This window comes from Myxine glutinosa, chromosome 7 (assembly GCF_964187855.1).
Source record: "Myxine glutinosa chromosome 7, kmMyxGlut1.1, whole genome shotgun sequence".
NCBI lineage: Eukaryota > Metazoa > Chordata > Myxini > Myxiniformes > Myxinidae > Myxine > Myxine glutinosa.
Window position 1 is genome coordinate 92,986,637 of NC_136267.1, and position 27,884 is coordinate 93,014,520.

Here is a 27,884-nt window from a genome sequence, read left to right on the forward strand (position 1 = left end):
ACGTTCATTGTGACGATGTTTCCATTGTGATGATGTGGTTTTCCCGGGTGCCGCACAAAGGGTTGCACCGATCGCTGTACAGCTGCACCGATCGGACTCGGTGACCTCGGACAAAGACCTTTTATAATGACACGGGTTGAATCCCCGCTTGAGAGAATTCCAACCCCCTCGCCGCCATCACGGCCATCTCTCCAACTTACAATCCCACGAGATATGCAGAAAGTCCATTTGCGAGATATGCGGAAAAGTTGCAAGATATGCGTTTGCGAGATATACGAGCAATGCGGGAAAGTTCCAATTTCAGCTTTGGTCTCCAGCATTCTCAGGTTTGGACTCCCGCATAACATTCGCATTCGCATAATGTTCATTGACATGGAGGTCCTCAATGCCAAACAGGAAATCAGAGCTGTCTCCCTTGACATATCACGTGCCTTCGATACGGTCTGGCACCCAGCTCTGCTCACCAAACTCTCCTCCTATGGTATCCATGGAAATCTCCACTGATGGCTTGCGGACTTCCTCTCTGGTCGAAGGCAACGTGTGGCCCTGAATGGATTTCTCTCATCTCCCCTTCCTGTTCTAGCTGGAGTTCCCCAAGGTAGTTTTCTGGGCCCTGTGCTATTTCTGGTCTTCATCAATGATCTCTCCGACTCTCTGGAAAATCCTCTCTATCTCTTTGCTGATGACTCCACTCTCTGCCTCTCCATTCCTCATCCCTCAGATCGGCAGTCTACAGCCTCCTCACTCTCTGCAGACCTGTGCAAAATCACAGACTGGTCAAACAAGTGGAACATGTCTTTCAATCCTGACAAATCTCACACTCTTACTATGTCTCTCCGAAAAGACCGACTGGAAAACCCTCCCATCCACTTTCTCAACAATCCTCCCCAAGAAGTTCTGTCGCTCAAGCTTTTGGGTCTCACTATCTGCCATGATCTTTCTTGGGAAAACCACATTTCTAAGCTAGCCTCCAAAGCCAGTCGCCGTCTGGGCATCCTCCGTCATGCAAAGTCCTTCCTTGGCACACCTGAGCTCCTCGCCACATACAAGGCTTTCATCCGCAGCTCAATGGAATACTGTTCCCCCCTCTGGGTTCTCCTCGGTGCTCCTGCCTCACACCTAACCCGGCTTCACGCTGTTGAAACCAAAGCTTTCAGAATCATTGGAATCTCCTGCGATGAAGCTAACTCTGAGGGCCTTTCACTCACTCACCGCAGGCAGGTTGGTGGTCTTTCTGTCTTCTACCGCCTCCTCTCCGGCCTTGCTCCCCCAGCTCTCTCTGTGCTCTGTCCCCTAAATATTCCTACAGGTCGCACAAGATCTGCCAGCAACTCTCTTATGGTTAAACTGCCAAAATCAAGGCTCTCTGCTCACCTTCACTCTTTCGTGCCGCTTTTCTCCCGCCTCTGGAACAAACTCCCCCACTCCCTCAATCCCACTCCTCCCTCCAGGTCTTTAAAACAGCTGTTCACCACCATCTCTTATCTTCCCCCATCCAAAACCTTGATCTTTTCTACCCCCACTAATTTTCACCCCAGATACACTTTTTTGAAATTCCAACTTCTTTGCTGGAGTTCCTTGCAGTGTCCATATGTTTTATACCCCTCCCACCTCCCCCCAAGCCCTCTACCTCCCACAGTTCTCTCGATATCCCTGCTCTCAAATGTTGTGTTTGTGCTTCCCTTTATCTCCCCATCTTGTCTACCGCTCCCCTTATTTTGTGTTTTCTGTGTCGGTTTGACTTTTTGTGTGATGAATGTTAGCTCTTTCACGAGCCTCGATCATGTTTTCAAAAAAAAGAAGAAAAAAAAGAAAGAAGGACGCCCCAAAACTACCATTAAAAATCATTCGTATATGAATGAATGAATGACCTCGGCCAAAGTTCAAACGACATTTAATCTCTACATGAGAGAATTCCACATAGCTATTTGGGCGGTGAATACGCTAACAGATCACTGTCTCCATCGATCTTGCCAAGGCCGTAACAGCTATCGGTCAAAATCCTTTTAACTGTTGATTTGGTAGTTTTTACAATGAAGGAAACATTAACAATGTTGTTAAAGTTTATTTTGTGATTGGAGATATGTTGTTTGGAATTTAAAAAGAGATATCGAGTTCAAGTGAATGACGACATGCTGTGATGGTTTCTACTTTCTGAACGTGAACTTCGCGGATCGCCATATGCAGATTCGCCATGGTCACACGATCGATGGTTCTTTCCGTGAACGTACCCGTTTGTTTGCGAACGGGTATGTTTTTCATGGAAATACTTCACGAACTTGCTGTCCATGTCTGACGTGTGACTGAAGGTGCTACATGAATGTGGAATTTATTGGTTTCATGCTTTAGCATTTGTCGTATCTGCATTGACTGTTTGTTTCTGGCCTCCCACCCATGCTTAGCACGGGTATCTATCTAGTCTTACTATAATTCACCAAATGTCTGTCCATCTGTCTGTCCGTCTGTCTGTCTGTCCGTTCAAAGGTACCGCAAAAACTGCTGAACCGATCGCAACGATATTTTGGGTGGGTAATCCTGGGATCTCCAGGAGTAAAATAGGCTATTTAGTTTTTCCAATTTCAGCTTTGGTCTCCAGCATTCTCAGGTTTGGACTCCCGCATAACATTCGCGTTCACATAACGTTCATTGTGACGATGTTTTCATTGTGACGATGTTGTTTTCCCGGGTGCCGCACAAACGGCTGCACCGATCGCTGCATGGCTGAACCGATCGGACTCGGTGACTTCGGACAAAGATCTTTTATAAGGACACCTGTTGAATCCCTGCTTGAGAGAACTCCAACCCCCACCCCGCCATCACGGCCGTCTCTCCAACTCACAATCCCACGACATATGCGGAAAGGGCGACCCAAAACCAATATAAACATCATTAAACATCATTCCTATATAAACATCATTAAAAGTAAATAATGACCTCGGCCAAAGTTCAAACGACGTTTAATCGCTACATGAGAGAATTCCACATAGCTATTTGGGCGGTGTATATGCTAACAGATCACTGTCTCCATTGATCTTGCCAAGGCCGTAGCACACCTATCAACTCAAAATCCTTTTAATTGTTGATTTGGTAGTTTTTACAATGAAGGAAACACGTATCGGGAGTACATACGACATAGCGATTGTGAATGTGACAGCTCTGATGCCTCTTTCGCTTCACATCGCAGTGACGGTGAGCACCAATATGGCAGCTGTAAGATTAAAATCTGGCTTCAAGCCCCCTCACCACCCAAAACCTTCAACCAGACATATTAACACGCTCCTCCCCCTTCATTCCCGTTCTTCAAAGCAAAGCGGTAAAAAAATGTTGTATCGCCATTATATATGACGAGCAACGGTACCCGCCCTAAGGGCGGGGCTTCAATTTGGAAGCGCGATTTATATAAACATCCGTTACATATCACACGCAAATCATCAAAATCGAAACAGATTTTCGTTTTTATTTTCGTAATCCTTTAATGAACGTTTAATGTTTAATGAACGTTTAATGAGCGTAAGAATGAGCGTCATGAAATATAAATCGTTTGTCACGGTGTTTTCATTGTGACGATGTTTTCACTGTGACGATGTTGTGACGATGTTTGTGTTCACGGTAGTGTTTGACGTGACGGTGTGACGAACTCTTCCGATATAAATGTGTAGCTCCGAAGTAACACGGCAGCGTGCGCAAAGCGACTGAGAAACAGGTGTGGCGGCCGCTTCTGTGTTACAGATTCGGCGCGCACTCTTCACACATAAACGTGCGACTGAGAAAGACGTGTAGCGACCGCTTTTGTTTTGCATAATTCAATCGTTTTTCAAAATGGGCGCCATGTACTGTTTAGATTTTGATGATTTGCGTGTGATATGGTTCAACGGATGTTTATATGAATTGTTTAAAATAAAAAAGCCTTCAATTTCTGATATTTTTCCTTTTCATTTGAGCTTCCCAATTGAAGCCCCGCCCATAGGGCGGGTACCTTTGCTTGTAGAAAAAAATTGAGACATGGCTCATTATAAAGAACTCTCCAGGGGGAATAAAATATGTTAATGATAATGTCATAGGTGCCTCCATTATGACGTCATAATTCGACAAGTATAAAACTTCATCCGATCAAGATTTAAAAATTTTGAGCATAATCTAGGAATAAATTAGTTTAGAAAAAAAATGATGACGTCATCGGTCACGTGGTTCGGCCGCCATATTTGTTTAAACACAAAAGCCTTTAAAAGCACTGAAAATACATCCTGGCGAGGGTTTGCAATCTCTGATTGCTCTTTTTCTTGTTTTATATTGCATCTTGCACCACCAATCACTCTTTCCTACTATAACCTTCTCCACTGCTGACTGGATAATCCGGACATGGAGTCGCAGTTCCTCAATGCATCGCCTTGCTTCACCTGGCAATTCAGCATCCTGTTACCTTTGCAGAGCTGTCCTTCGGATGGATGATACATTGGCGGGAAGGGACCCGGGGGCAGAGAGGTGGAGTAGATGAGTTATTGCCGGCATCCTGAATCCTGAACAAATAAGAAATCTAAGTACATGATAAAGCTTGGCCATACTCGCTGTTAAATGTTGTAAAATAAACCTGCCGCAATCATCTCCGGTCGAAAGTCAGCCCTGGCCAATCGCTCTATGAAAGACTTTGGTCAAAAGCTCTCGCTTGGCCGACCTCAGAACCGAGTTGTTAGGGTTAGTCATAAAGCTTTTGTATTTGGTCGATCATGTCAATTTATGTTTTGTTGGGCAAGAAACACAATTTATTAGTTGCCCATGATGCAGTGGAATCTGATAAGTATGCCGGAATGACAGTTTTGGTTGACCTTTTCCATGAATCAAACCCATATCCGGACATCTCAGACTCCTAAGGACGACATTCAGTGATTCTTCCTCCAAAACCTTTTTTTTTACAGCTTCCAAAGTTGCAGCCATCCTTTGTTTTTGAGCTTTGAACTTGGTAAAATAATTTTTTTACACAAATCTACAAACAGGAATGTATGCTTGAGTTGAATTCTGTATATTTAGTCCACAGTGTTGGATTTTTCCACATGTGTGGAGTTACATTGGCTTGTCGATGAGGACCGTGCATTTTGAGAACAGTAAGTCCACATCATCAACGTCACAACCTGGTGGAATTTATATGTCCTCTAACTAAGAAACTAAGAGTTGAGCTCTTGAACCACTCCAGCGATATTGCATATTAATGACAAGAAAAGCAAAAACTTATGATTAAGAGCCTGCAGGAATTTTTGCAGGAATGGGGCAGTTGCAGGGTTGGAGGGTGGTGGAGGGGTGGATGAGGAGATAGATGGAGTGATAGAGATAGATAAGTGGAGGAGTGTTTGTGGGATGATACATGGTTAGGCTGAGGGTGAAAATTTACAAAATAAGACCAGTTCTCTTGTATGGAGCGAATATTTGGACCTTGAGAAAGGAAAATGAGTGATTGCTCTAACTAATGGATGGAGATCAAATGCTGATTGTGCTTATGGGATCTCTTTGAAGGAAAGGAAGGTGAATGAGGATATCAGGATATGGGCAAGAGTAAGGGACATGAAGGGAAGGCCAGAAGAGGCACATCCGTGTTGGTCGGGGCATGTGCTCAGGAAGGAGGAGGTGGATGTGATCAGGCAGGTCTTTGATTTGAAGGTAGTTGGAATAAGGAGAAGGGACAGACCAAAATTGAGATGGAAGTATGTGGTGGAGAGGGAGAAGGGAGAATTGAGTTGCAGAGAGAGGATGCTCACAGAAGATGGGATTGGAGAGGGAAAATTTTTGTCTAATCCCACAGAAGTTGGAATTAATTGGGGCCACTTAAATAGTAGTGGTAGTAGTCATAGCAGTAGTAGTAGCAGTAGTAGTAGTAACATTTTTGGGAAGTTTTATCCTACACTATTCCTTTATTTTAAAAAATACTTGTAGCTGGAAGTGATATCTTGCTACAGAGCATGGGATGTTAGTGCCATTTCCTTTTGCATTGTTGTCCTGCACTGTAGGCCTTAGGCCTGGGTGCTTCCGTAACATGTGTGGTTGCAATTTCCCTTTGACATTGCTGAAGGCCTGTCTCCCTGGTGGTTTGGTGCATTGATAACATCTTTCCCTCACGTGATCTCCTCACCCATCCTTTTTCTCCTTGTGCACAGCGTCATATAGGTTACGGCTGGGTCAAATGGTCACTGGGGGTTTGATCAATAATTAGTACTGCTCTTTTTGGCCAAAAAGTTCTGCAACTGAGACCCTTCGACCACCCAGTAGACTCTTTATGAGTATAGTATGTGTATTAGGGCCTGTCTTTATGTTTCCTCATATTCTTGTCGTTTTCTAATAGATAATTGTATTATTTTTAATTTAAGAGAGAGATCTAAGACTTGTGAGTGCTGGCAGGATAGTCTGGAGGTATGCACAATCACCTCTGAGCTGTCTGGCCTGGATTTGAATCCCAACCCAGTTATAAACTGTCATCCTGATGTTTCACATGCAGGGTGATTCATCCATGTGTGTGTGCCATCAATTGGATGGAAGTTAAAGTGGCGTCTGCTGGCATTAGGTGGAAGAGGTTAAAGATCCCTCGGTGTCCATTGCGTTGCGGAGGCAAGATATTGCCGGCACCATGACCAAATTCCAAATTCTTGCCCAAATCGCCCTTAGTCGAACATCAGGCCTGCTGACCAGTTGGTTTGTGAATGACTCGACAGACTATACAGCCCAGGTAAGTGCGCTACTTCTGCACAATCCTGTCGGACTACTGTTATTTACCTTTTTCCTCCTTCATACCTATTTTCAATCTCGACTCTTCCCTTTTTTTCCACATCAACAATCAGTTCCTCGTTCCTCCACTCCCTCCATGTCAACTTCCCTTTCATCTTCACTTATATCATCATCCCTTATCCTCAACAGCATTACTCGATCGCTCGTTTTACTTTCCATTCATCATTCATTAATTCGCCCTGCTTTATGAAACATCGTCACCTTTTCCCTTTTTCTTTTTTTTCCTTTTTTGTGTTTGTCTTTTTACCTCCGCCACCAAAGGTGGATGGAGGTTATGTTTTCACCCCTGTCTGTCTGTCCGTTTGTCCGTTTGTGAACAAGATATCTCAAAAAGTTGTGGACGGATTTGGACGAAACTTGGTGGACAGGTTGGTTGTGTGACAAGGAAGAATCGATTCGATTTTGGTGAAGATCTGAATATGGATTCGGATATGAGAATTATTTAATTTTTAAGTGATTCTTCACCATTGAGCGATAGAGCTAAAACCAATATATAGCAGGATATCTCAAAAAGGTATAGATGGATTTGTTCGAAACTTAGTGGACAGGTTGTATGTGTGCGACAAGGAAGAATCGATTCAATTTTGGAGAATATCCGGATCCGGATCCGGCTACTGTAATTTTGAAAGTGATTCTTCATCATTGGGAGATAGGGCCAAAAACGATATACATAGCAGGATATCTCAAAAAGTTGTGGACGGATGATTTTTATTAAATGTGATTCTGTATTGTGATTTTCTGGTCTACTCTGGGATATAAAACGTAAACTGTTCAATTGGCAGAGGTATGCTCTCTACTGAGTGCTGTTGTAGTTTTGTTTGTGTTTGTGTTTTGTGTGAAACGTGTGTCTTTCTTTCCATCTGCATCATCGCAGCCCCGCACTCTTCTGCTTCATTTCATTCCACCCTTAATATCGTGATTCTTCCCGCAGATCTTTTGTTATCCACATACGTTTCACAGCGATATTCACCATTATGCTGCACAATCCCCGAGAGATCTGCCAATTGCCATTTCCTCCGTGCATTGTGAGGATCATTCATTGACCGAAACCTTTTCTGCTTTCCCTCTGAGCGTTTCACGAAATGTTAACGACAAACACAAACAAACCGTTTAAAGATTCTTCCAGCTCAAAGGAAAGTTGCAAAACGTTAGAGAGCGCACACAAGAGGGAGATGCACCAATATGGAAGACTGTGTAGGATTGCTGAATGAAATGCTCCATCTTCATGTCGTGACACAAATAATTAGACACAAATATGACAAAGGAGACAAGAAAACAAACACTGTACACAGAGAAATAGGAACAGGCAGGTTAATGGATGCCCATTTTGTGCATGGCCTGTGTGTATGAGTAGGCCGAAACCGAAACCCAAAATTCCTCTGTCTTGCATTGTGAAGTATTCCCAGCACACCTATAACTAAGATGATTAAGCACATTGGACTTGCATTTACCAAATTATAAGAATTACCACAGAATAGCATCTGTTCCTCTTCAGTTAATTACATCACTAAGTCTACGTGACGTCTTCGATGAAAACTTATTGGGATCATTGGGGACCGAACTATATGTGATGTAGAGATGAGGTGTGTACACGATGATCCACAAATATGTTTGTCTGTTTCCAGGTCTGGCCCCAAAGGCCCTCCCAGGAGCAGGTGGCTCAAGGGATGGAAACCAAACTTCAGGAAGGGTCCGATCCGCAAACTCATCTCCTAAACTCATTTGTGCAGCGAGTGCCACTGGATATGGTGTGAGTTACCTGCTCTGTCATTATGAGCTGCAGTGAGACGGTGTAGGACCCTCAGGTGTCTCATGTCCACAACACCAGAGCTGACGAAGGCATTTTTTTACTGCTTGTCTAGCATCCTCTTTTGTTCACTTTCATTTACACTACAATTAACTCAACAGGAGTTGATGTACAATGGCATGCATGTGTTTCACTGTACCACATTTTCACTCTTTGAAATGTTTTCGTTTCCACCTGAGCCAATATCGCACCGAATTGCCACTGGCAATCTTGTGTTTAAGAGTTGCATTTTTAAATTCATTGCTTTGACTGCCAAAACAGTTGGTATGGGAGGCTAAGCGGCGGCTGATGCACACGTTAAGTGGCAGCTGATGCACACGTTAAGTACAAATTATTTCCTGTTGCTCTCGATTGCACAGTGAGACTTGTAGTCATCAATTTCTTTCCTCACACTCTCCTCCTTTTTATGTTCAGGAGTATTGCACCACGGAGCGGGGCAGCGCAGACGAGGGCTCCTCTTCTCTGAGGTACAAAACCTCTGCCACTGAGAACGGGTGGCGCTGCGATCACATTTCTTCTGGGCATCCTCTTGGTTCTCCTTGCTTTTTTCCGCCCATCACGGGAGACTTGACGATGCTTTCTTTCACCAGACTATTGAAATTGTCTGTAATTTGGGAGAGGAGACCGTCACGTGGACCGTTAAAGCATGCCAAGTGAGACCGGTGCCCACTGCTTGCCGGATTTAGCACTTGATGGATGGCTAACTTCACATACCCTCCTGTACTGCAGTGAGATGGTGCGCACGATTACTGTGGAGACCGGCAGTGAACCGCTGGGCATGCATATTGTTCACTTTGGCAGCAGAGCCAAAAGGTTTGCATCGTTCCTCTAATTGATTTACATCACACATGCATCTCCTCTTCATTTTCATCCTAATTTGGAAGTTATGTCGATCTACGGAATATTAGAACTAGCAACGGTACCCACCCTATGGACGGGGTTTCAATTGGGAGGCCCAAATGAAAAGGCAAAATATCAGAAATTGAAGGCTTTTTTATTTTACAGACTTGGCATTTAATATGGAATATTTTTTTTGTGGGGGTGAACTTACTTTTCAAGATGTCTTATAACCAAAAGTTCATTGGAATTATGTTGAAACTATTCTAGATTTTGTTAATGTGACCTTTAAAAGAAACAAAAACCACATTTGACATTTCGAAACAAATAAATTGATCCTTGAAAGTGATGTAAACTGATATCGAACTCAATTCATGGACAGTTCTGTGTTAAACTTCTGTACGTTTCCCAGAAGTATCTCTTTATTTTGCACATTAGCCAATTTTTTTTTTAACAAAAACATAAGTTAAATTACGACTGGGATTACGGACAGTAAAATTACAGTTCAGTACTTCGTGTAACCCCCACGAGCATTCAGGAGAGCACGTACATGTTGAGACATGCTGTTCACGAGATATGCCAAGGTTTGGACAGGAATTGCTTGCCATGCAGTGACAATAGCCTGCTGCAATTCACGCACAGAGGTCGGCTACTGGTCCAAGTGATCGATTTGACGCATTAATTCTGCCCACAAGTTCTCTGTCGGATTCATATCCGGGGACATGGCAGGCCACTCCATATGCTCTACACCACGGTCAGCAAGAAAGTGTTGGATCATGCAAGCACGATGAGGCCGTGCATTGGCATCTTGGAAGACAAAGTTTCTTCGAAAGGCTGCACGAGCAAATGGAATCAATGTTTCTTCCAGAATGGCCCTGTACTTGAACTGGTTCAGGTTTCCATTCAGAACAACCAGGTCAGTTTTGCGCCCTGCATGAAAAGCAGCCCAAACGGTCACCCCACCACCTCCAGCTTGGACTCTTGGCACTATACAATCTTTGTTGTAGGCTTCATGCACTTGCTGCGCACTCGGACATGGCCATCTTGACGATAGACCAGAAATCTAGACTCGTCACTGAAGATCACTTGATTCCAGTGTCCTGGCTGCCATTGACGGTGCTCTCTGGCCCACTGCAATCGGCGCTGGCAGTGTTGTCTGGTCAGGCGTGGCTTTCTCAGGGGACGCCTGGCACGATAGCCTGCTTGAACCAGTCGTTGGTTGACTAGCCTTCTGGATACAGGCACATTTGTCAGTTGCTGCCACTCAGCCCTAAGCCGATTAGCTGACTTGGTACAGCCATTGCGGACTAACCGGTGCAGCTGGCGATCATCCCTCCTTGTGATTCTGCGGGGACGTCCTGGCCTCGGTATTGGAGTAGGGACACCCCTCTGAGCATTTCGTTTCAGGATCTTTGACACCTGACCTTGAGTGATGCCATACTGCTGAGCAATAGCACGCTGTTTCATGCCGTAATTTCGTAAAGCCACCACTCCATGAGAAACAGCATTGTCAAGTTGACGGACCATCTCCAGAGGACGCGGCAATAACTTTTGGAGATGTGCAGCAGTTGTTTTCCACTAATACAGAACGCAACAACCCTTGTATACCCGACTGTGAAGCCAATCATCAAATGCACCTGTCCGTACATTTTGCCACGCCACCTGTGATACAATCCTGTCGCTGACTTTTTGCTGCGACAGACAATCAGTGACATGGTTCTTTTAACAAATAAATCACCAAAGTGTAAAAGAAACTCACCAGATTGATATACTGAGTTAAGAAAATAAATCCAAGTCAAGAAAAAAAAAAAATTCCATATTAAATGCCAAGTCTGTATTTTAAACGATTTATATAAACATCCGTTAAATCATATCACACGCAAACCATCAAAATCTAAACAGTATTTGTAGAATTTCAATAAAAGCCAAATCACTGTTCATATCGGTAAATATTATTCCATCGTGTTTGGAAAAACTGGAAAATTGGAAATTGGAAAAATGGGAAAAAAAATTGGAAAAACAATATAGCCATTTTACTCCAGGGGGTCCCAGGATTACCCACCCAAAATTTCGTTGCGATCGGTTCAGCCGTTTTTGCGGTACCTGGGAACAGACAGACAGACAGACATTTGGTGAATTATAGTAAGATTCACCGACGCCATTAATATACAACAATTTCTCTCAATTGCAAACAGCTGTGCTCACAAAGTAGGAGTTGTAGCTACAGATGGCTTCAAGGGTCAGAGACATGATTGGCAATGAATTTTGTTTTTCATCGATACTCTACGTTTCGTGATTGTTCATTGTGAATTGGGTGCAGTGGTAGTTTTTTGAGGACATTGGACTGGCATCCTAGAAGTTGTGTGTCCAAAGCCCGTGAAGGCAGTATAGTATTAATTATTTGGATTCTAAGCTTCAGGAACTCTATTTCGTTTCAGGAGCACAGCCATGTCACTGTTAGAATGTTGTTAAAAGCCCAGTTTGCTCAATAACAACCTCGAGAGTGGTGTAATTTGGCTGCTCCAACTGGTCCAGTCTACATGTGATGGAAGTCCACTAACTGTGGTTGACTCGTTTCTTTCCTTGTATCGAAAAAGAACTTGAGAAGGGGGTGGGAGGTGGGGAAGCGATGCAATTTGGGAGTTGACATAACAAGCCTGGAAAAGATCAGGATAATTTTGAAAAGCAAACCCACAGGATCTGGTTCCCCCGTCCTGATTTAGCAATGTAGTCTTCACCGGTGGGACCATGTAATTGCGAATAAAACCATTCATCGCGACGCAGGCTGGAGATCTCCATGGCCTTTTGCCACCCCCGTGGCTCTTCCACCTCTCACGAGGGCTGTCGTGCACCAGGGTGAGCCGTGGGTTTTCTGGCAGGCACCTGTGGTGGAGATTGCAATGATGGACTACTCATGGAGGTTTGGCCGCAAAAAATCTGGCCTTGGGTGAAATTCCATCCAAAAGCGGTTAGTTGTGCTATGTCATGTAACTGTTACTTTTGCCTATCCCTTTTGTCTCATTCACCATTAATCATGTCACTTTGGTCACAAAAGCTAGAAACACTAAGTGGATCGGTAATGAAGGTCCTCATTTAAAGTGCCAATTACAGCTGAAACCTTTTCTTTTTGCGTTTGGTTTTGATCGAAATCTGTTTTGGCAAATGGAAAATTGACTCCCGAGATGTCCGCGGTGTTCCCGGCCAGAATATTGTCAATAACTGCATCAAGGAAGGGTTTGATGTGGGTTAAAGGAGGTGGCATCTGGAGTTTGTAGATTACCAGCACATGCCACACGAATCCGATCTTGGCCCTGAACTCCCAGAGGCACGGTTTGAAAAAGCGCGTGTAACGTTACAAGTTTATCATAAAAGCAAAGGAAGTGTGGTTATTGCTCTGAGAGTCTTTGGCACTTGATTTTTGTTGTTTTCTTTCCAAAGAGGAACATTGAAGTCGCTGTGTTCTCCCGATGGAGATGAATGAATTTGTTGTCGGCCTGGTGCAGGAACCTGGGCCTCCATGTGAGGAGCCTTTCCAAGGACAGCAGAGCTGAGAGGGAGGGATGGTTTGATGCAGGAGATTGCATCGTCTGCGTGAATGACATCAGCCTTCTGGATAACACATTTGAGCAGTATGTTTGGAACCTTTGACTTTCTGACTTCCTCTTTTATCCGGGGGTTGTGAGTTTCTTTTCACTTTGCTAATCATGCTGTTTTGTAATGCTCAATGTCACTTTGGTGTATTCTCATTGTTGTCTAATCTCAACATTATTACCCTGCGCTCGCAAAGCGAAAAGCGGTTTTAAGCATTCAGGTACGTACGCACGTGTCTGCATTTTAAAAATTCATTTTCTCGGCAACCATTGGTCATGAAATTTTGACATGAAATTGACATGTTGATTGACATGAAATTTTACCATAGGAGGGCCTCCCCCTTTAAATATTTTAATGAGTATTATGACGTCATAGGTCACGTGGTACAGGCGCCATCTTGGAAAAACTTCACACCTCTACATCTCTGAAACTACCCCATGGAAAAAATTGAAACATGGCTCATTGTAAAGAACTCCATATGGGGAATAGGTGTTGTCAACGATGACGTCATTGGTGCCATAATTATGACGTCATAATTCGACAGGGACATCGCTTAGTCTGATCAGTTCAAATGTATTGAGCGTGATCTATGCAAAAATTATATCGGAGAATATAAATTTATGATGTCATCGCTCACGTGGTCTGGCAGCCATATTGGATCAAAGAAAAAAAATGTTCAAAAACAGAAGAGTTGGCTCGCAACAAGTTGACTGCGCAGGGTAAGTATTCCATGAATACCATCTAGTTTCAATAGTGTAGTTGGGTAGTACAGAGGTCAGTGCACTTTCACTTTGAAATCTTCGCGATGGACCACTACTAGCTTGGTTTCGATCCCGAATCAAATCCAAACTGTTAGATTGGTGCTTCGCAGGCGGGACATTGCATCATTGAGAGCGCTGATCCCTTGATGGATGTTAAGCTGGGTGTCCCATCTGCAAGCTTTAGTTGTTGGACATTAAATATCCCATAGTGTCTTTTGCAAAGCGTAGGTGAGTTATCACCGGCACGCTGAACAAATTACAAATTCCCTCTACCTTCAGTCGAATGTCAGGCCTTACCAGCTGGTTCGAGAAAGATTTGATACAAAAGCTTCACTGACCGACCCCACAAGAAGGTGGGAATCATTGGGGCCACAAGTAGTAGTAGTAGTAGTAGTAGTAGTAGTAGTAGTAGTAGTAGTAGTAGTTTTATGGTCAGGTCAGTCTTTTGGGACTGCCTGCCGCATGGTCGGATTGTCGGCGACTAAACGGACACCCCTCACTGGCTTTGCGAGTGGGGAGGGTGACTGTGACACTCTGTCAGGACCAAAAACAACACCTGGCAAAGGACGGTTGATTGAACTCTCGTAGGTAGCTAACGGCCATCCAGTAAGGAGATGGTGTCTCCTAAAAAACACCCATCCGGTTTGGCCCGGTTAAAGTCATACCGAAGACTTTTAAAATGGTACGTGCTGCTTCCTTGCTTCGAAAGGATAGATCACGGGCAATCCCCACCGGTTGTGGCATCCACGGGGAGGAGGAAATTCCTCTTGAGGAAATGCCACACTGAGTACGGTGAGAAAAGCGGGGCCGTTGTTATGACGTCGCTGGAACCCAGAATATCCCAGGAAGTGACGTTGGTGACGGCACTTCCCCCAAGCTCAGTGGCTGTGTTAAGTGTTTGTCTCGTGTGTGTGTGTGTGTGTGTGTGTGTGTGTGTGTGTGTGTGTGTGTGTGTGTGTGTGTTTGTGTCAGCCAGCTCTGTTACGAGCCTTAGCCCATGTATATAAAAGTAGTAGTAGTAGTAGTAGTGGTGGTTGTAGCCATAGTTGTAGTGGTGGTGGTGGTCGCGGTGGTAGTAATCATAGTCGTAGTAGTAGTAGTAATAGTAGTGGGTATCATTGTTTTAATTGCCTTCATATGACTTGCGAGGGGATGGGGAATAAAGAGGAGTGTGAGAGGCGATTTTGAGGATCACAGTTAGTGACATGACCTTTAAACAAGCCTGCTATGATGTGTTTATGTCTGTATGAATTCCTTTTGCAATGTGTTTTGAAAATGAATTATCAAAGGGGTTTTGAAGGCATGATTGCTCGGATTAGGGATTATGAAGAGAGCTCAGAAGTGGCACACTCACCCTTGAACTGTCTTGTCTAGGTTTGATTATTGGCCTGAGTGTATACCGTCACCTTTGGGCTTTTCAGGAAAGTTACAGGGGAGGTACACCCGGTGCACGTGACCCGCATGACAATGGCAATGACCTTCCAGTGTTTAATTCTTCCCTCGCTGTGGTGCAGCAGCAAATATTTCAAATGACAGGTGTTATGAATCACCAGTTGTAAGCACCTGTCAGTGGGGCTGCCACAGTAGTGGCTGGGATGGTCTGACAATATAATATGTTGTGATAGTCATGTGATTTTCATTGCTTAATCAGGATACACTGTCAAGGGTCTTTTCATGTCACCAATCCTATAATGATACCGATACTAGGATTTCTCTTTGGCCTCCATAAAAAATAATTTACACCACCAAAGCAAAAGGCATTTTCTGGATCCTCTCCACTCACAAAATGTAGTAAAAGCCTGAACGACTTCAGCCATTAAGTTAAACTTGGAAAACCTCACTACAGATAATCTCCGCTACATCTGTAAAAAGTTCAGCTTCTGGAGGGAAGGGGCTGCCATCCCCTCCAAACCACTCCACATGCCATGGATTCGCCAAGGCTGTCAAGCTCTACATACCTGAGTAAACCATGTCTTGGCTGTCTTGCCTGCTAGCATTTACCTGTGGATGTTAAAGATCGTAAGGTACCTTTTCCTCATAGTCTGCAATTGTATGCCATTATCATATCCAAGTTCCTGTCTTGATTGAGGGTTGCTTTGGCAATGTCCAGCAGTGCAGTGGTATGTCCAGAATTTTTCAAGTGGGCGGCAAACATTTATTACCCTGTTGTGGATGGCCCTATGTCCCAGATAATGATAAATGGAACAACAACTGCGCGGAATAAACAATGAGGTTCTTACCGCTTATCATTATTAATACTAGTAGAAAAGCCTGTCAAAAATGACGGGTTGAGACAGTTTATTCGACAGTACAGCCTCGTGAGTGTGACAACGTCTGAATCCTCTGCCTTACAAAATTTGGGGTCCTCTTGATCTTTTGGGTCTTTGAAGTCTTTTGTATCCTCTGGGTCTTTTGGGACTTCAGGGTCTTTTGGGTCCTCAGGGTCTTTTGGGTTTTCAGGGTCTTTGGGGTCTTCAGGGTTTTTTGGGTTTTTTGGGGTATTTTGGGTATTTTGGGTCTTTAACAGTCTTCAGGGTCATTTGGGTCTTCGGGGTATTTTGGGTGTTTGGGGTCCGTTGGGTCTTCTGGATATTCAGGGTATTTTGTCTTTGAGGTTTTTTCAGTCTTCTGGGTCTTTTGGGTCCTCTGGGACTTTTTGGGTCCATGGGGTCTTTTGTGTCTTATGGGTCTTCATGGTCTTTTGGGTCTTCGGGGTCTTGTCAGTCTTCAGGTCTTTGGAGTCTTCTGGATATTCAGGGTATTTTGTCTTTGAGGTTTTTTCAGTCTTCTGGGTCTTTTGGGTCCTCTGGGACTTTTTGGGTCCATGGGGTCTTTTGTGTCTTATGGGTCTTCATGGTATTTTGGGTCTTCGGGGTCTTGTCAGTCTTCAGGTCTTTGGAGTCTTCTGGATCTTCAGGGTATTTTGTGTCTTTGGGGTTTATTCATTCTTCTGGGTATTCGGGGTATTTTGGGTCTTTTAGGTCTTTTGGATCTTTGGGGTCTTTCAGGGTTTTTAGTGTCTTTTCGTTATTTTTTTTTGTCTTTTGGGTCTTTAGCATCTTGGGGATCTTTTGCATCTTTGGGGTCTTTTGTGTCTTAGGGGTCTTTGGGGTATTTTGTGTCTTTTAGGGTATTTGGGGTCTTTAAGGATCTTCAGGGTATTTTAGGTCTTTTAGGGTCTTTGGGGTCTTTAAGGGTATTGGGGTCTTTTAGGTCCTTGAGGTCTTTTGGTTCCTCTGGATCATTTGAGTCTTCAGGGTATTTTGGGTCTTTAAGGGTCTTTGGGTTTTTTTCAGTCTTCAGAGTCCTTTGGGCCTTTTGGGTCTTTGGGGTATTTTGGATATTCAGGGACTTTTCAGTCTATTGGGTATTTTAGGTCTTTAAGGGTCTTTGGCATATTTTGGGTCATTTGGGTCTTTGGGGTATTTGGGGTCTTTAAAGGTCTTCGGGGTCTTTTGGGTCTTCTGAGTCTTTCAGGTCTTTTGAGTCTTTTTGGTCTTTTGGATATTAAGTGTCTTTGAGGTGTTTTAGGTTTTTGGGGTATTTTGGGTCTTTAAAGATCTTTGGGGTCTTTTCGTATCTTCGGGGTCTTTTGGGTCTTCAGGGTTCTTGAGGGTCTTTGGGGTATTTTGAGTCTTCAGGTATTTTGGGTATTTTGGATCTTCTGTGTCCTTTGGGTCTTTTGGGTCCTCAGGGTCTTTTGGGTCCTCGGGGTCATTTGGGACCTCAGGATTGTTTTTATTTTTTTTGTATACAGGGTCGAGGCTCGTGAAAGAGCTAACATTTATCACACAAAAAAATCAAACAGACACACAAAATATATAATAAGGGTAGTGGTAGACAAGATGGGGAAAGAAGGGGAAGCAAAAACACAACATTTGAGAGCAGAGACATCGGGAGATCTGTGAGAGGGAGAGGGCTTGGGGGGAGGAGGCGTGGGAAGAGGTTGAAGTATAAAACACAAGGACACTAAGGACTTCCAGGAAAGAAGTTGGTATTTCAAAAAAGTGGATCTGGGGTGAAATTAGCGGGGGTAGAAAAGATCAAGGTTTTGGATGGGGGAAGATAAGAGATGGTGGTGAACAGATGTTTTAAAGACATGGAGAGAGGAGTGGGATTTAAGAGAGTGAGGGAGTTTGTTCCAGAGGCGGGAGAAAAGAGGAATGAAGGAGTGAAGGTGAGCAGAGAGTTTATTTTGGTAGTTTAACCATAAGAGGGTTGCTGGCAGATCTTGTGCGACCTGTAGGAATATTTGGGGGACACAGTCCATAGAGAGCTGGGGGAGCAAGGCCGGGGAGGAGTCGGCAGAAGACAGAAAGACCACCAACCTGCCTGCGGTGAGTGAGTGAAAGGCCCTTGGAGTTAGCTTCATCGCGGGAGATTCCAATGATTCTGAACGGTTTGGTTTCAACAGTGTGAAGCCGAGCTCGGTGTGAGGCAGGAGTACCATCCCAGAGGGGAGAGCAGTATTCCATTGAGCTGCGGATGAAAGCCTTGTATGTGGTGAGGAGCTCAGGTGTGCCAAGGAAGGACTTCGCACAATGGAGGATGCCCAGTCGGCGACTGGCTTTGGGGGCCAGATTTGAAATGTGGTTTTCCCAGGAAAGATCATGGCAGATAGTGAGACCCAAAAGCTTGAGTGACAGAACTTCTTGGAGAGGATTATTCAGAAAGTAGATGGGAGGGTTGTCCAGTCGGTCTTTTCGGAGAGACATCGTAAAAGTGTGAGACTTGTCAGGATTGAAAGACATGTTCCACTTGTTTGACCAGTCTGTGATTTTGTCCAGGTCTGCAGAGAGTGAGGAGGCTGCAGACTGCCGATCTGAGGGATGAGGAATGGAGCGACAGAGAGTGGAGTAATCAGCAAAGAGATAGAGAGGATCTTCAAGAGAGTCTGAGAGATCATTGATGAAGACCAGAAAAAGCACAGGGCCCAGAACACTACCTTGGGGACCTCCAGCCTGAACAGGAAGGGGGAGATGAAAGAAACCCATTCAGGGCCACACGTTGACTCCGACTAGAGAGGAAGTCCGCAAGCCATGCGTGGAGATTTCCATGGATACCATAGGAGGAGAGTTTGGTGAGCAGAGCGGGGTGCCAGACCGTATCGAAGGCACGTGATATGTCAAGGGAGACAGCTCTAATTTCTTGTTTGGCATTGAGGACCTCATTTGGGTTTTTGGGTCTTTTGGAGCCTTGGGGTCTTTTAGGTCCTTGGGGTCTTTTCAGTCTTTTGGGTCCTCTGGGTTTTTTTTTTACCGTCCTCAGCTTCTTTTGGGTCGTCTGGAATGCGGGGAGAGGTCTTTTTGGTACTCTGGGTACTTTGGGTTCATTATTTCAAGTTACAATTGTGGGTGGTGTCAGGTCAGCTGTCCAACCAATGAGTGAAGAGCGGACATACATACAAACATACATACATAATCACAAAGACTTGCTCCATTATATATACATTTTCAAGTGTTTGTCTGTTTGTGTGTTTGCTTGTGCACTTGTATGTTACTATTTCATGGACGAACCAGAGGACTTAGAGGCCCCAACTTTTGGGTGTCGGTACTTCAGAATCTGGGCAAGATTTTGGGCTAGCATACGTTGGCCTCTATAAGGTGTATATTGGGACGTGGGGTCACGCAGCGCTGCCGCTTGCCCGCTAAAGGTAACCATCATGAGGCCAATAACTCCATTGCTTTTCAATATCCAACACGTCCCAAAAACACTGCTGGGAAAAGCTCACCCAGCCAGGCAATGCCGGGTAGCCTCTCTAGTCGACTATAACCTAATTATCTTTTATATACACGAGGCTTGAGCACAAAGTGTAACGTGTTGTACAGTCAGTAGCAAGTTATTTCCTCGACCTTCACACCTGAACATCTCATTGTCCTGCAGATCCCAGCAGGTGTTCGTGAATGCAATGCGGGCAGGACCCATGGTTCTGCAAGTGGTTCCAGCGAGCAAGCTTGCTCATTATCGAGCTTCATTACCACCTCATCTGGGATTTGGCCGCCGCAGTCCAGGCCGGTCGGCGTCACCACCTACACAGAGGTGAGCTCCCTGGAGGGAAGGGGAAGCTGGTCCAGGCTCATGGAGGACATTCTGTGTTATTGATGGTAACTACAAGCATCATTGTTTTAAAAGGTTTTTGCCTCCAAATACTTTGTTGTTGTGTATTTTTAGCCTGTTATGTTTGATGTTTGTCAGATCTTTGTGTGAATTCGACGAAACAAGGTTGAGATCCACTTCAGAACCGACCTCTCCACAGCAGTCCTCCAGTCCAACAATGCAGAGCCTGCCCGGGCCACGCAAACCAGGAACCCCATTGGCACTCGGACCAGGCACAAGGAGCTTTCGCAAGAGAATGTCCCTTCGGCTCCACAAAGGTGCGAACGTTTACGTGTGTTTGACTAGATTTTTCCATACCTGAGACAGGTTGTTGATTTAAGCTCTTATAATTACACATGAACGTTAACCATTGGTATTTTGGGTTGAAGCTCTTAAATTTTTGGTTTTGGTTTTTCCCAGGTCGAGGGTGCTCATATCTGTAGATTGCAAAGGAAGTTTAATGCCCTTCATTTAGGAAACAGGATTTTCTTATTTCAGAGCCATCATGAAGAACGGTTATGACTTATGACTATCAAACAATGCTCATTCAGGGGAGCTGTGGCCTGGTGCTGGCTGAAGGGTTAAGGTGGCTGGTTTGAGATCTTAGGGTCCTGAGTTTCTCTCTTGACATCTCTCTCTCTCCTCTCTCTTTTCCCCACCCTCTCTATCTCTCCCACACTCCTCACCATCTCTCCCTCAATCCTCTCTGTCTCCCCCCTCTTTGTCTCTCCTCTACCCCCTTGCCCCTCCCCTCATGCTGCCTTCCCCTCTCCTTACCCTGCCTTCCCTTATTCTCTGCTCACACTGCCTTCCACTCTCCTCCCCTCATGCTGCCTTCCATTCCCATCGACTCATGCTGCCTTCCCCTCTCCTCACCCTGCCTTCCCTTCTCCTCCGCTCACGCTGTCTTCCATTCCCCTCCTCTCATGCTGCCTTCCATTCCCATCCCCTCATGTTGCCTTGCCCTCTCTTCACCCTGCCTTCCCTTCTCCTCTGCTCACGCTGCCTTCCATTCCCCTCCCCTCATGCTGCCTCCCATTCCCCTCCCCTCATGCTGCCTTCCCTTCTCTGATCACGTTGCCTTTCATTTCCCTCTCCTCACGCTCCCTCCGCCTCCCCTCACGCTACCTTCACTTCCCCTCCCCTTCTCCACCTCCCTTCCCCCTCCCCTCCCTCTCCCTTCCCTCTCCCCTCCCGTCCCCCTCCCCTCACTTCCGCCTCTTCTCCCCTCCCTACCCTCCCCACCCCCTTTCCCTCGTTCTCTCCTCTCCCCTCTCCCCCTGTCCTCCTTCTCTTACCCCTCCCCTCCTCTCTCTCCCCTCTCCACTCTCCCCCCTCCTCTTTTTTCTCCCCACCCTCTCTTACTATTCCCGTCAAGAAGCGACTCCGCATTGTGCACGTGGCATGCATACATGTTGAAAATGCACATGAATGTTAGTTTATCAGAGAGTACGCTAGTACTCTCGATGTAGGGATGGTGCGGAAAAAAAATGTCGGTCCCATCTGCTACATACAAAACTAAAGTTGGATTATATTCTTTAAAAACTCGCTTAGGCTACATATGGGAGCCTACCTGGTCTGTTCAGCTGATTGGCGAGGTAGGGATCACTTTCAGTTCTCCAGACCATGGGGTGGGGGGAGGGGAGGGGGGGGAACGAGATCGGTCAAACCTGGGAATTCATCTTCTTGTTCATAATAATAATAATAATAATGATAATAATAATAATAATAATAATGATCTTCTTCAGACGGCATATTTCCGAGCTGCCTCTATCAATGGCAAAGATTCTGCTACCATCCGACAGAGTTTTACTTCCTGCAACATCCTTTGGTATTATAATTCTCGTAGCTTGAAAGGATTCCACGAAAAGTATGGAAAACGACATTCCTATGTAAAAGAATAGGACCGGGGTAGGCGTGGCTATGACTGTCAATCAGCTTTATGTGGGCGGGGCCGCTAGACACATTTGCCTCAGTGTCGGCGTTATGCGTGATAATGTGGAATCAAATAATATCAGCAGAAATATGCCGCGGGAAATGCCTTGTTTTTCAGTTACATTTATGAAAATAAAATAATAGCGAGGTACCAGTGCACATGGGACACGTGATCACAAACCCTCGAGTCGCGGGTCAAGGCAAAAGCAAACCACGTGAACGGCACTCAGGAGAGAGCATACCTCCACCTGGTTGGCCATATCACTCAATGGTGAAGAATCTCTTTAAAAATTCTCCGAGCTGCATCTGGATCCGGATCTTTACCAAAATTGAATCGATTCTTCCTTGTCACACACACAACCTGTCCAACAAGTTTCGTCCAAATCCGTCCATAACTTTTTGAGATATCCCGCTATGTATCGATTTTGGGCCGGATCTTCCAATGGTGAAGAATCACTTTAAAATTCTAGTAGCCGGATCCGAATCCGGATCTTCACCAAAATCTAATCATTTCGTCCTTGTCACATACGCTACATCTCTGCCAAATTTGGTCCGAATCCGTCAACATCTTTTTGAGATATTTTGTTCACAGACAAACGGACAGACAAATGGACAGACAAACAGCCAGGGGTGAAAACATAACCTCCATCCACCTTTGGTGGCGGAGGTAAATATAAATCTTATTTTATGTGTAGAAAAGGAACACTTAATAAAAGTTTGTTTCTCAGTATACGTCCAGAAGCATTCGGCCCATGTGATGTATAAAAAATGTGTCTTTGTAAATGTAGTTTTCAGTTGATTCACTTTCCCAAGAACATCTTTTTGTACTAATCACTATGAATCAGTCCCCAAAGGACCCTAAGACATTTAAAAATGATCTTGCCTTCCGTTGGCAACCCAGCTGTGCCCGATTTATAAGGCCCGGAGGGTACTCAAAACAATGGATGCTCGTGTGCAGGGTCTGATGGCCTCGGCTTCACAATCGCCACAAAGGATGGGCCCATTGGTGAGCAGAACCCGGTATACATCAAGAACGTGCTTCCTCGGGGGGCAGCCATCGTGGATGGACGGATGAGGCCCGGTGATCTGCTACTTAAGGTTGATGCGACTCGCACGTTGTTTGCTCACTATGTGCCGGTTGGGAACTGTCCATTGATGACATATGTTTGTGACCTCACTCCATCTACTCATCTAACGTTTATAGACCTGCATAAGGAGAAATGCTCATTCTGGCCTTAGCGCGTTGTACATTGCTGGGAGTCTGCGGTGGTATAGGCACCTCATCTACTACTGTTAACTTTTACTGAAGATACAACCAAGATGCCTGTCCAGCGCAGGCCTAGCTTTCCTTGATGATATCCCATTTAGCTTGCTGCCAGTTTGTGAGGACAAATGGTGTGTGTAGTTTATTAATGTTAAGAGAGCAGTAATAATGAGATGTGATGGTAAGGTGCTCTCTTTGCAATATACACCTGTCCTGAAACGTGGAACCTGAGCAGATACTCCGACATGGCCTGCTGGAGGGATTTTTGGTGGGAGGTGTTCTTTCCCTAACAGAATTGATGAAACCAAATTGAAATGCCAAAAGGAAATTATTATTGACTTCTTTGTGAGTTTGTCCATCGTAAATTTGGTTTAATTGAGCCTCACAGAGCAGTGATTGTGTGGCTCAGTCAATCACAATGTTACAGTGGTGCATGTGTCTTGAAAAACAGCCTAAAGTGCATCTCTCCGTCTTTACATTACTCGTCCTCTGCATCATTCAGCCTCTCCATCGTTAGGCCTCTGCATCATTCAGCCTCTCCATTGTTCGGTCTCTCTGTCAATCAGCCTCTCCATCGTTAGGCCTCTGCATCATTCGGCCTCTGCGTTGTCTGCCTCTGCGTTGTCTGCCTTTTATGCCTTTGCATTGTTCGGCCTCTACATCCTTCGACCTCTGCGTCGTTCAGCTTCTGCATTGCTCGGCTTATGCGTCGTTCGTCTTCTGCATCATTCAGCTTGTGCTTCATTCGGCTTCCACATCATTTGGCCTCTGCATCATTCAGCCTCTCCATTGTTAGGCCTCTGCATCATTCAGCCTCTCCATTGTTAGGCCTCTGCATCATTCAGCCTCTCCATTGTTCGGTCTCTCTGTCATTCAGCCTCTCCATTGTTCGGTCTCTCTGTCATTCAGCCTCTCCATCGTTAGGCCTCTGCATCATTCGCCCTATGCATCATTCGGCCTCTGCGTTGTCTGCCTCTGTGTTGTCTGCCTTTTCTGCCTTTGCATTGTTCGGCCTCTACATCCTTCGACCTCTGGGTCGTTCAGCTTCTGCATTGCTCGGCTTATGCGTCGTTCGTCTTCTGCATCATTCAGCTTGTGCTTCATTCGGCTTCCGCATCATTTGGCCTCTGCATCATTCAGCCTCTCCATCGTTAGGCCTCTGCATCATTCAGCCTCTCCATTGTTAGGCCTCTGCATCATTCAGCCTCTCCATTGTTCGGTCTCTCTGTCATTCAGCCTCTCCATTGTTCGGTCTCTCTGTCATTCAGCCTCTCCATCGTTAGGCCTCTGCATCATTCGCCCTATGCATCATTCGGCCTCTGCGTTGTCTGCCTCTGTGTTGTCTGCCTTTTCTGCCTTTGCATTGTTCGGCCTCTACATCCTTCGACCTCTGGGTCGTTCAGCTTCTGCATTGCTCGGCTTATGCGTCGTTCGTCTTCTGCATCATTCAGCTTGTGCTTCATTCGGCTTCCGCATCATTTGGCCTCTGCATCATTCAGCCTCTCCATCGTTAGGCCTCTGCATCATTCAGCCTCTCCATTGTTAGGCCTCTGCATCATTCAGCCTCTCCATTGTTCGGTCTCTCTGTCATTCAGCCTCTCCGTCGTTAGGCCTCTGCATCATTCGGCCTCTGCATTGTCTGCCTCTGTGTTGTCTGCCTTTTCTGCCTTTGCATTGTTCGGCCTCTACATCCTTCGACTTCTGCGTCGTTCAGCTTCTGCATTGCTCGGCTTATGCGTCGTTCGTCTTCTGCATCATTCAGCTTGTGCTTCATTCGGCTTCTACATCATTTGGCCTCTGCATCATTCAGCCTCTGCATCATTCCGTCTGTACACTACTCTGTTTTTGAATGAGCAATTTCCCTGAAAGCAGATGAATAGACTCAACAAATTATTCCAGCCTGGAGCCTTCCCTGCCAATCACATACCACATTGTCACTGAACACACAAGCGGGTCATCACCCTTCTTGTTTTTCTCTCTCCCATATGAGCGCCTGCGCTCCTGCTGATTAGGTGATCTCACTCTGAGGGGCGCTATTCTAACCCCGGTATACCCTTTCCCGAGCCATTCCTTTCCGTTGCCACCCCTGTTTTCTCCTGCACCCACCACCCTTGCTTCCTCAATTCCAACAACATGACTCCTCCCCCACCCCTCACCTTGTCAGGTGAACGATGAAGAGGTGGTTGGGAAGAGTCAGGAGGAGGTGGTTTCCTGTCTGCGGGCGATTCCAGCTGGCGGCGTTGTATCTCTGACCCTTTGTAGGCAGGAAGACGTTTTCCTTCCACGGCAACTCGTAAGCACGGCATGGCTCATTCTATGCTTGTCACTCTAACGGTCACTTATGTGATTGCAGTGCTAAAGGTTTATACTCCATGTGGTCTGTCTGTGAGGTGCTCGTTGACAGCAAATGCCATTAATCTGGTCTTGCATGCTTGGAAGTGAAAATAACGTGTGATTATCAGTTCCCTTGCCCTCTCGACTGTTGAACTTGTACCATGTGCAGAAAGGAATGTAAAATGGGACCAAAATATATATAAAAAAATAACCACCTTTAGAGGCCATTTTTCCCCGCAAAGCGGGGGTTGGCCTTTTTCGGGAACCGTGGTTGTTGTTGTTTTTCGGTCCCCTTTTTGAAGCAATGTTTTACGGCCGGATGCCCTTCCTGACGCCAACCCTTTTTGCTGCCTTTAACGACAAACAGGGAATTACTCTGCGTAAAAGGGGTCCGTTGGGTCCGTAAAAGAGGACAGTGAACTGGTACTCAATTAGCCGACCTCGGAAGGATGACAGGCTGAGTCAACCCCCCTGGCGTTAATTCAGCGATCGACCGGGATTCGAACCCAGGATCCTAGGATCCTAAGCCGGCACCCTAGCCCAACACCAGGCAACACAAAATGCAATGACAAAATCACTCAGATATCTGTTGAAACAGCTTTGTTTGTGTAAACCATGTTTCTCATATCGCTGCATTGTATCTTATTTCAAAAGCTGCTGATGTTTTTTGGAAACTGTTTATAAAGTCCAATTGCCTGCACCGCCGGCCAATATAATAATTTCTTGTAATGAAGCCAAATGCTGCATGAGCTGCAGGCCTAGACCAAACAAAGGTCTGTTCTGAATTTTGGCAAATTTAACTTTGGCTGAGGCACCATGGAAGGAAGTTTCAATTTTGCATTTTTGTATTGTTTGCATGGTGGGCCACATACACTTCCTAGCTGTGTTAACCCCAGCCTGATTGACCTTTAGCACCACCCCAACCTACTATTCCCATCACCTGGGCATTTTCCCTGTTTGTTCCCCACAGAGGAAGCTTTTCCATATTTACACTCATCCAAGCTTTTGATTAGGCAAAGCAGGAAAACGTGTGTTTAATGCCACTTGACGAGGCAATGGACACGGTCATGCAAACCGCACAACACCAGTGCATACTTCTTCTTTTGCATGATCATGTAGACACTTTAATGAGTGATGAGAGTCACTTCATTGCAGTGTCAGTAGTTGCAAAAGACCCCAGATGAATCTCCCCTGCGCACATTCGTTCACTTCGTGTAGGACTGTTGGATATTGATAAACACAAGAACATTCTGGGCTTTCAGTTAGCTTCCACTTGTACATATGGTGAGCAGGCCTTGCAGGTAGAGTTCGCAGTCAGTTGAGAACCAGTGCATACAAAGGCGCTATATACGTATAGGATATGCCTTGCTTCTACAGACTGGAACTAAAGTGGGGAAAAAGCGGCTAGATTGGCCGAATACACACCAGGAAACCACATCAGAGGACAAGGGATTAATTTCTTGGGGGTTTTGTGCTGAGCATGTTGGGTTGTGTTGTTGGAAAGCTGCACAATTGGAATTTAGCTTGTGATTTTTGGATTTCAAACTCTGCCCACGTAATAATCGCAAGCAGATTGGCTTGCCTTATTAAAAGCAGCTCCATGTATGATGTCTTTTCCAGCATAAGCCGTAAGTCGCCGCAGACTCGACAAGGATGTTTTCACTGCTCAGATGAAACATGGCACCCATGCGTATATGGAATCTGTGTGGAGATATTACAGATAGTCAATGATGTCTAGTGGTACTATAAGAGCAAAAGGAGACTGTAAAGGAGATGGCAATATTTGTTGAGATGATGTTTAGCATGCCGATAGGTACGCCAACTCGCCCCTAAGCTGTCTAGCCTGTGTTCGCATTCCGACCCAGCTATAAATTGTCATCCCGGTGTTTCACAGGTGGGGTGATTCATCAATGATGTGTGTGCCATCCCTCCGATGGACGTTAGGCGGGCATCCCGTCTGCCGGCATTAGTTGGCGGACGTTAAAAATCCAATCTATCTTTCGCTAAGAGTAGGCGAGCTAAAGCCGGTACAGTGACCAAATTCAAATTCCTGCCCCAACTACTTTGGCGAAACTACCCACAATGCCCTGGGGAAGATATTTATCTCTCCCACTCCGGTTGATTCTTGAAATTCCTAGAATCTCTGCGATGGATTTATGGACTTGGCTGTTTGTTGATTTTCTTTGTGGAGCTCATGGTTTGAAATGTCAACTCGGCCATTTTCTCAACGGTGCATCCCATGTGACAGGCAGCCAAGAACCTCAGCAGCAATTATTGTAATTCTTTGATTTGGAGAGTACGTGGATGTATTGACAAATTTACTACAAGGTTGTTTAATAAATGTCCTGAGATGAGGGGGCATTGATTTTGAATGTGCCACAACTACTTTGGTGAAACTACCCACAATGCCCTGGGGAAGACATTTATCTCTCCCACTCCCTGGGGAAGATAACAGCCTGGTGTTGGCTTAGTGGTTGGGGTGCCGGCTTGG

The 27,884-nt window shown here is 45.3% G+C and overlaps 1 protein-coding gene across 2 annotated transcripts in view; it reads left to right on the top strand.

Annotated features, from left to right (window-relative positions):
* Nucleotides 1–27,884, top strand: part of PARD3B (par-3 family cell polarity regulator beta) — a 257,615-nt gene that overhangs the window by 148,146 nt on the left and 81,585 nt on the right. For both annotated transcript variants that reach the window (XM_068122712.2, XM_068122711.2), the window contains exons 4-11: nt 8,394–8,518; nt 8,990–9,042; nt 9,305–9,388; nt 12,916–13,041; nt 19,648–19,803; nt 19,960–20,138; nt 22,754–22,893; nt 25,224–25,352. In XM_068122712.2, the coding sequence (XP_067978813.2) occupies nt 8,394–8,518; nt 8,990–9,042; nt 9,305–9,388; nt 12,916–13,041; nt 19,648–19,803; nt 19,960–20,138; nt 22,754–22,893; nt 25,224–25,352 (992 nt within the window). The remainder of the gene's footprint in view (nt 1–8,393; nt 8,519–8,989; nt 9,043–9,304; nt 9,389–12,915; nt 13,042–19,647; nt 19,804–19,959; nt 20,139–22,753; nt 22,894–25,223; nt 25,353–27,884) is intronic.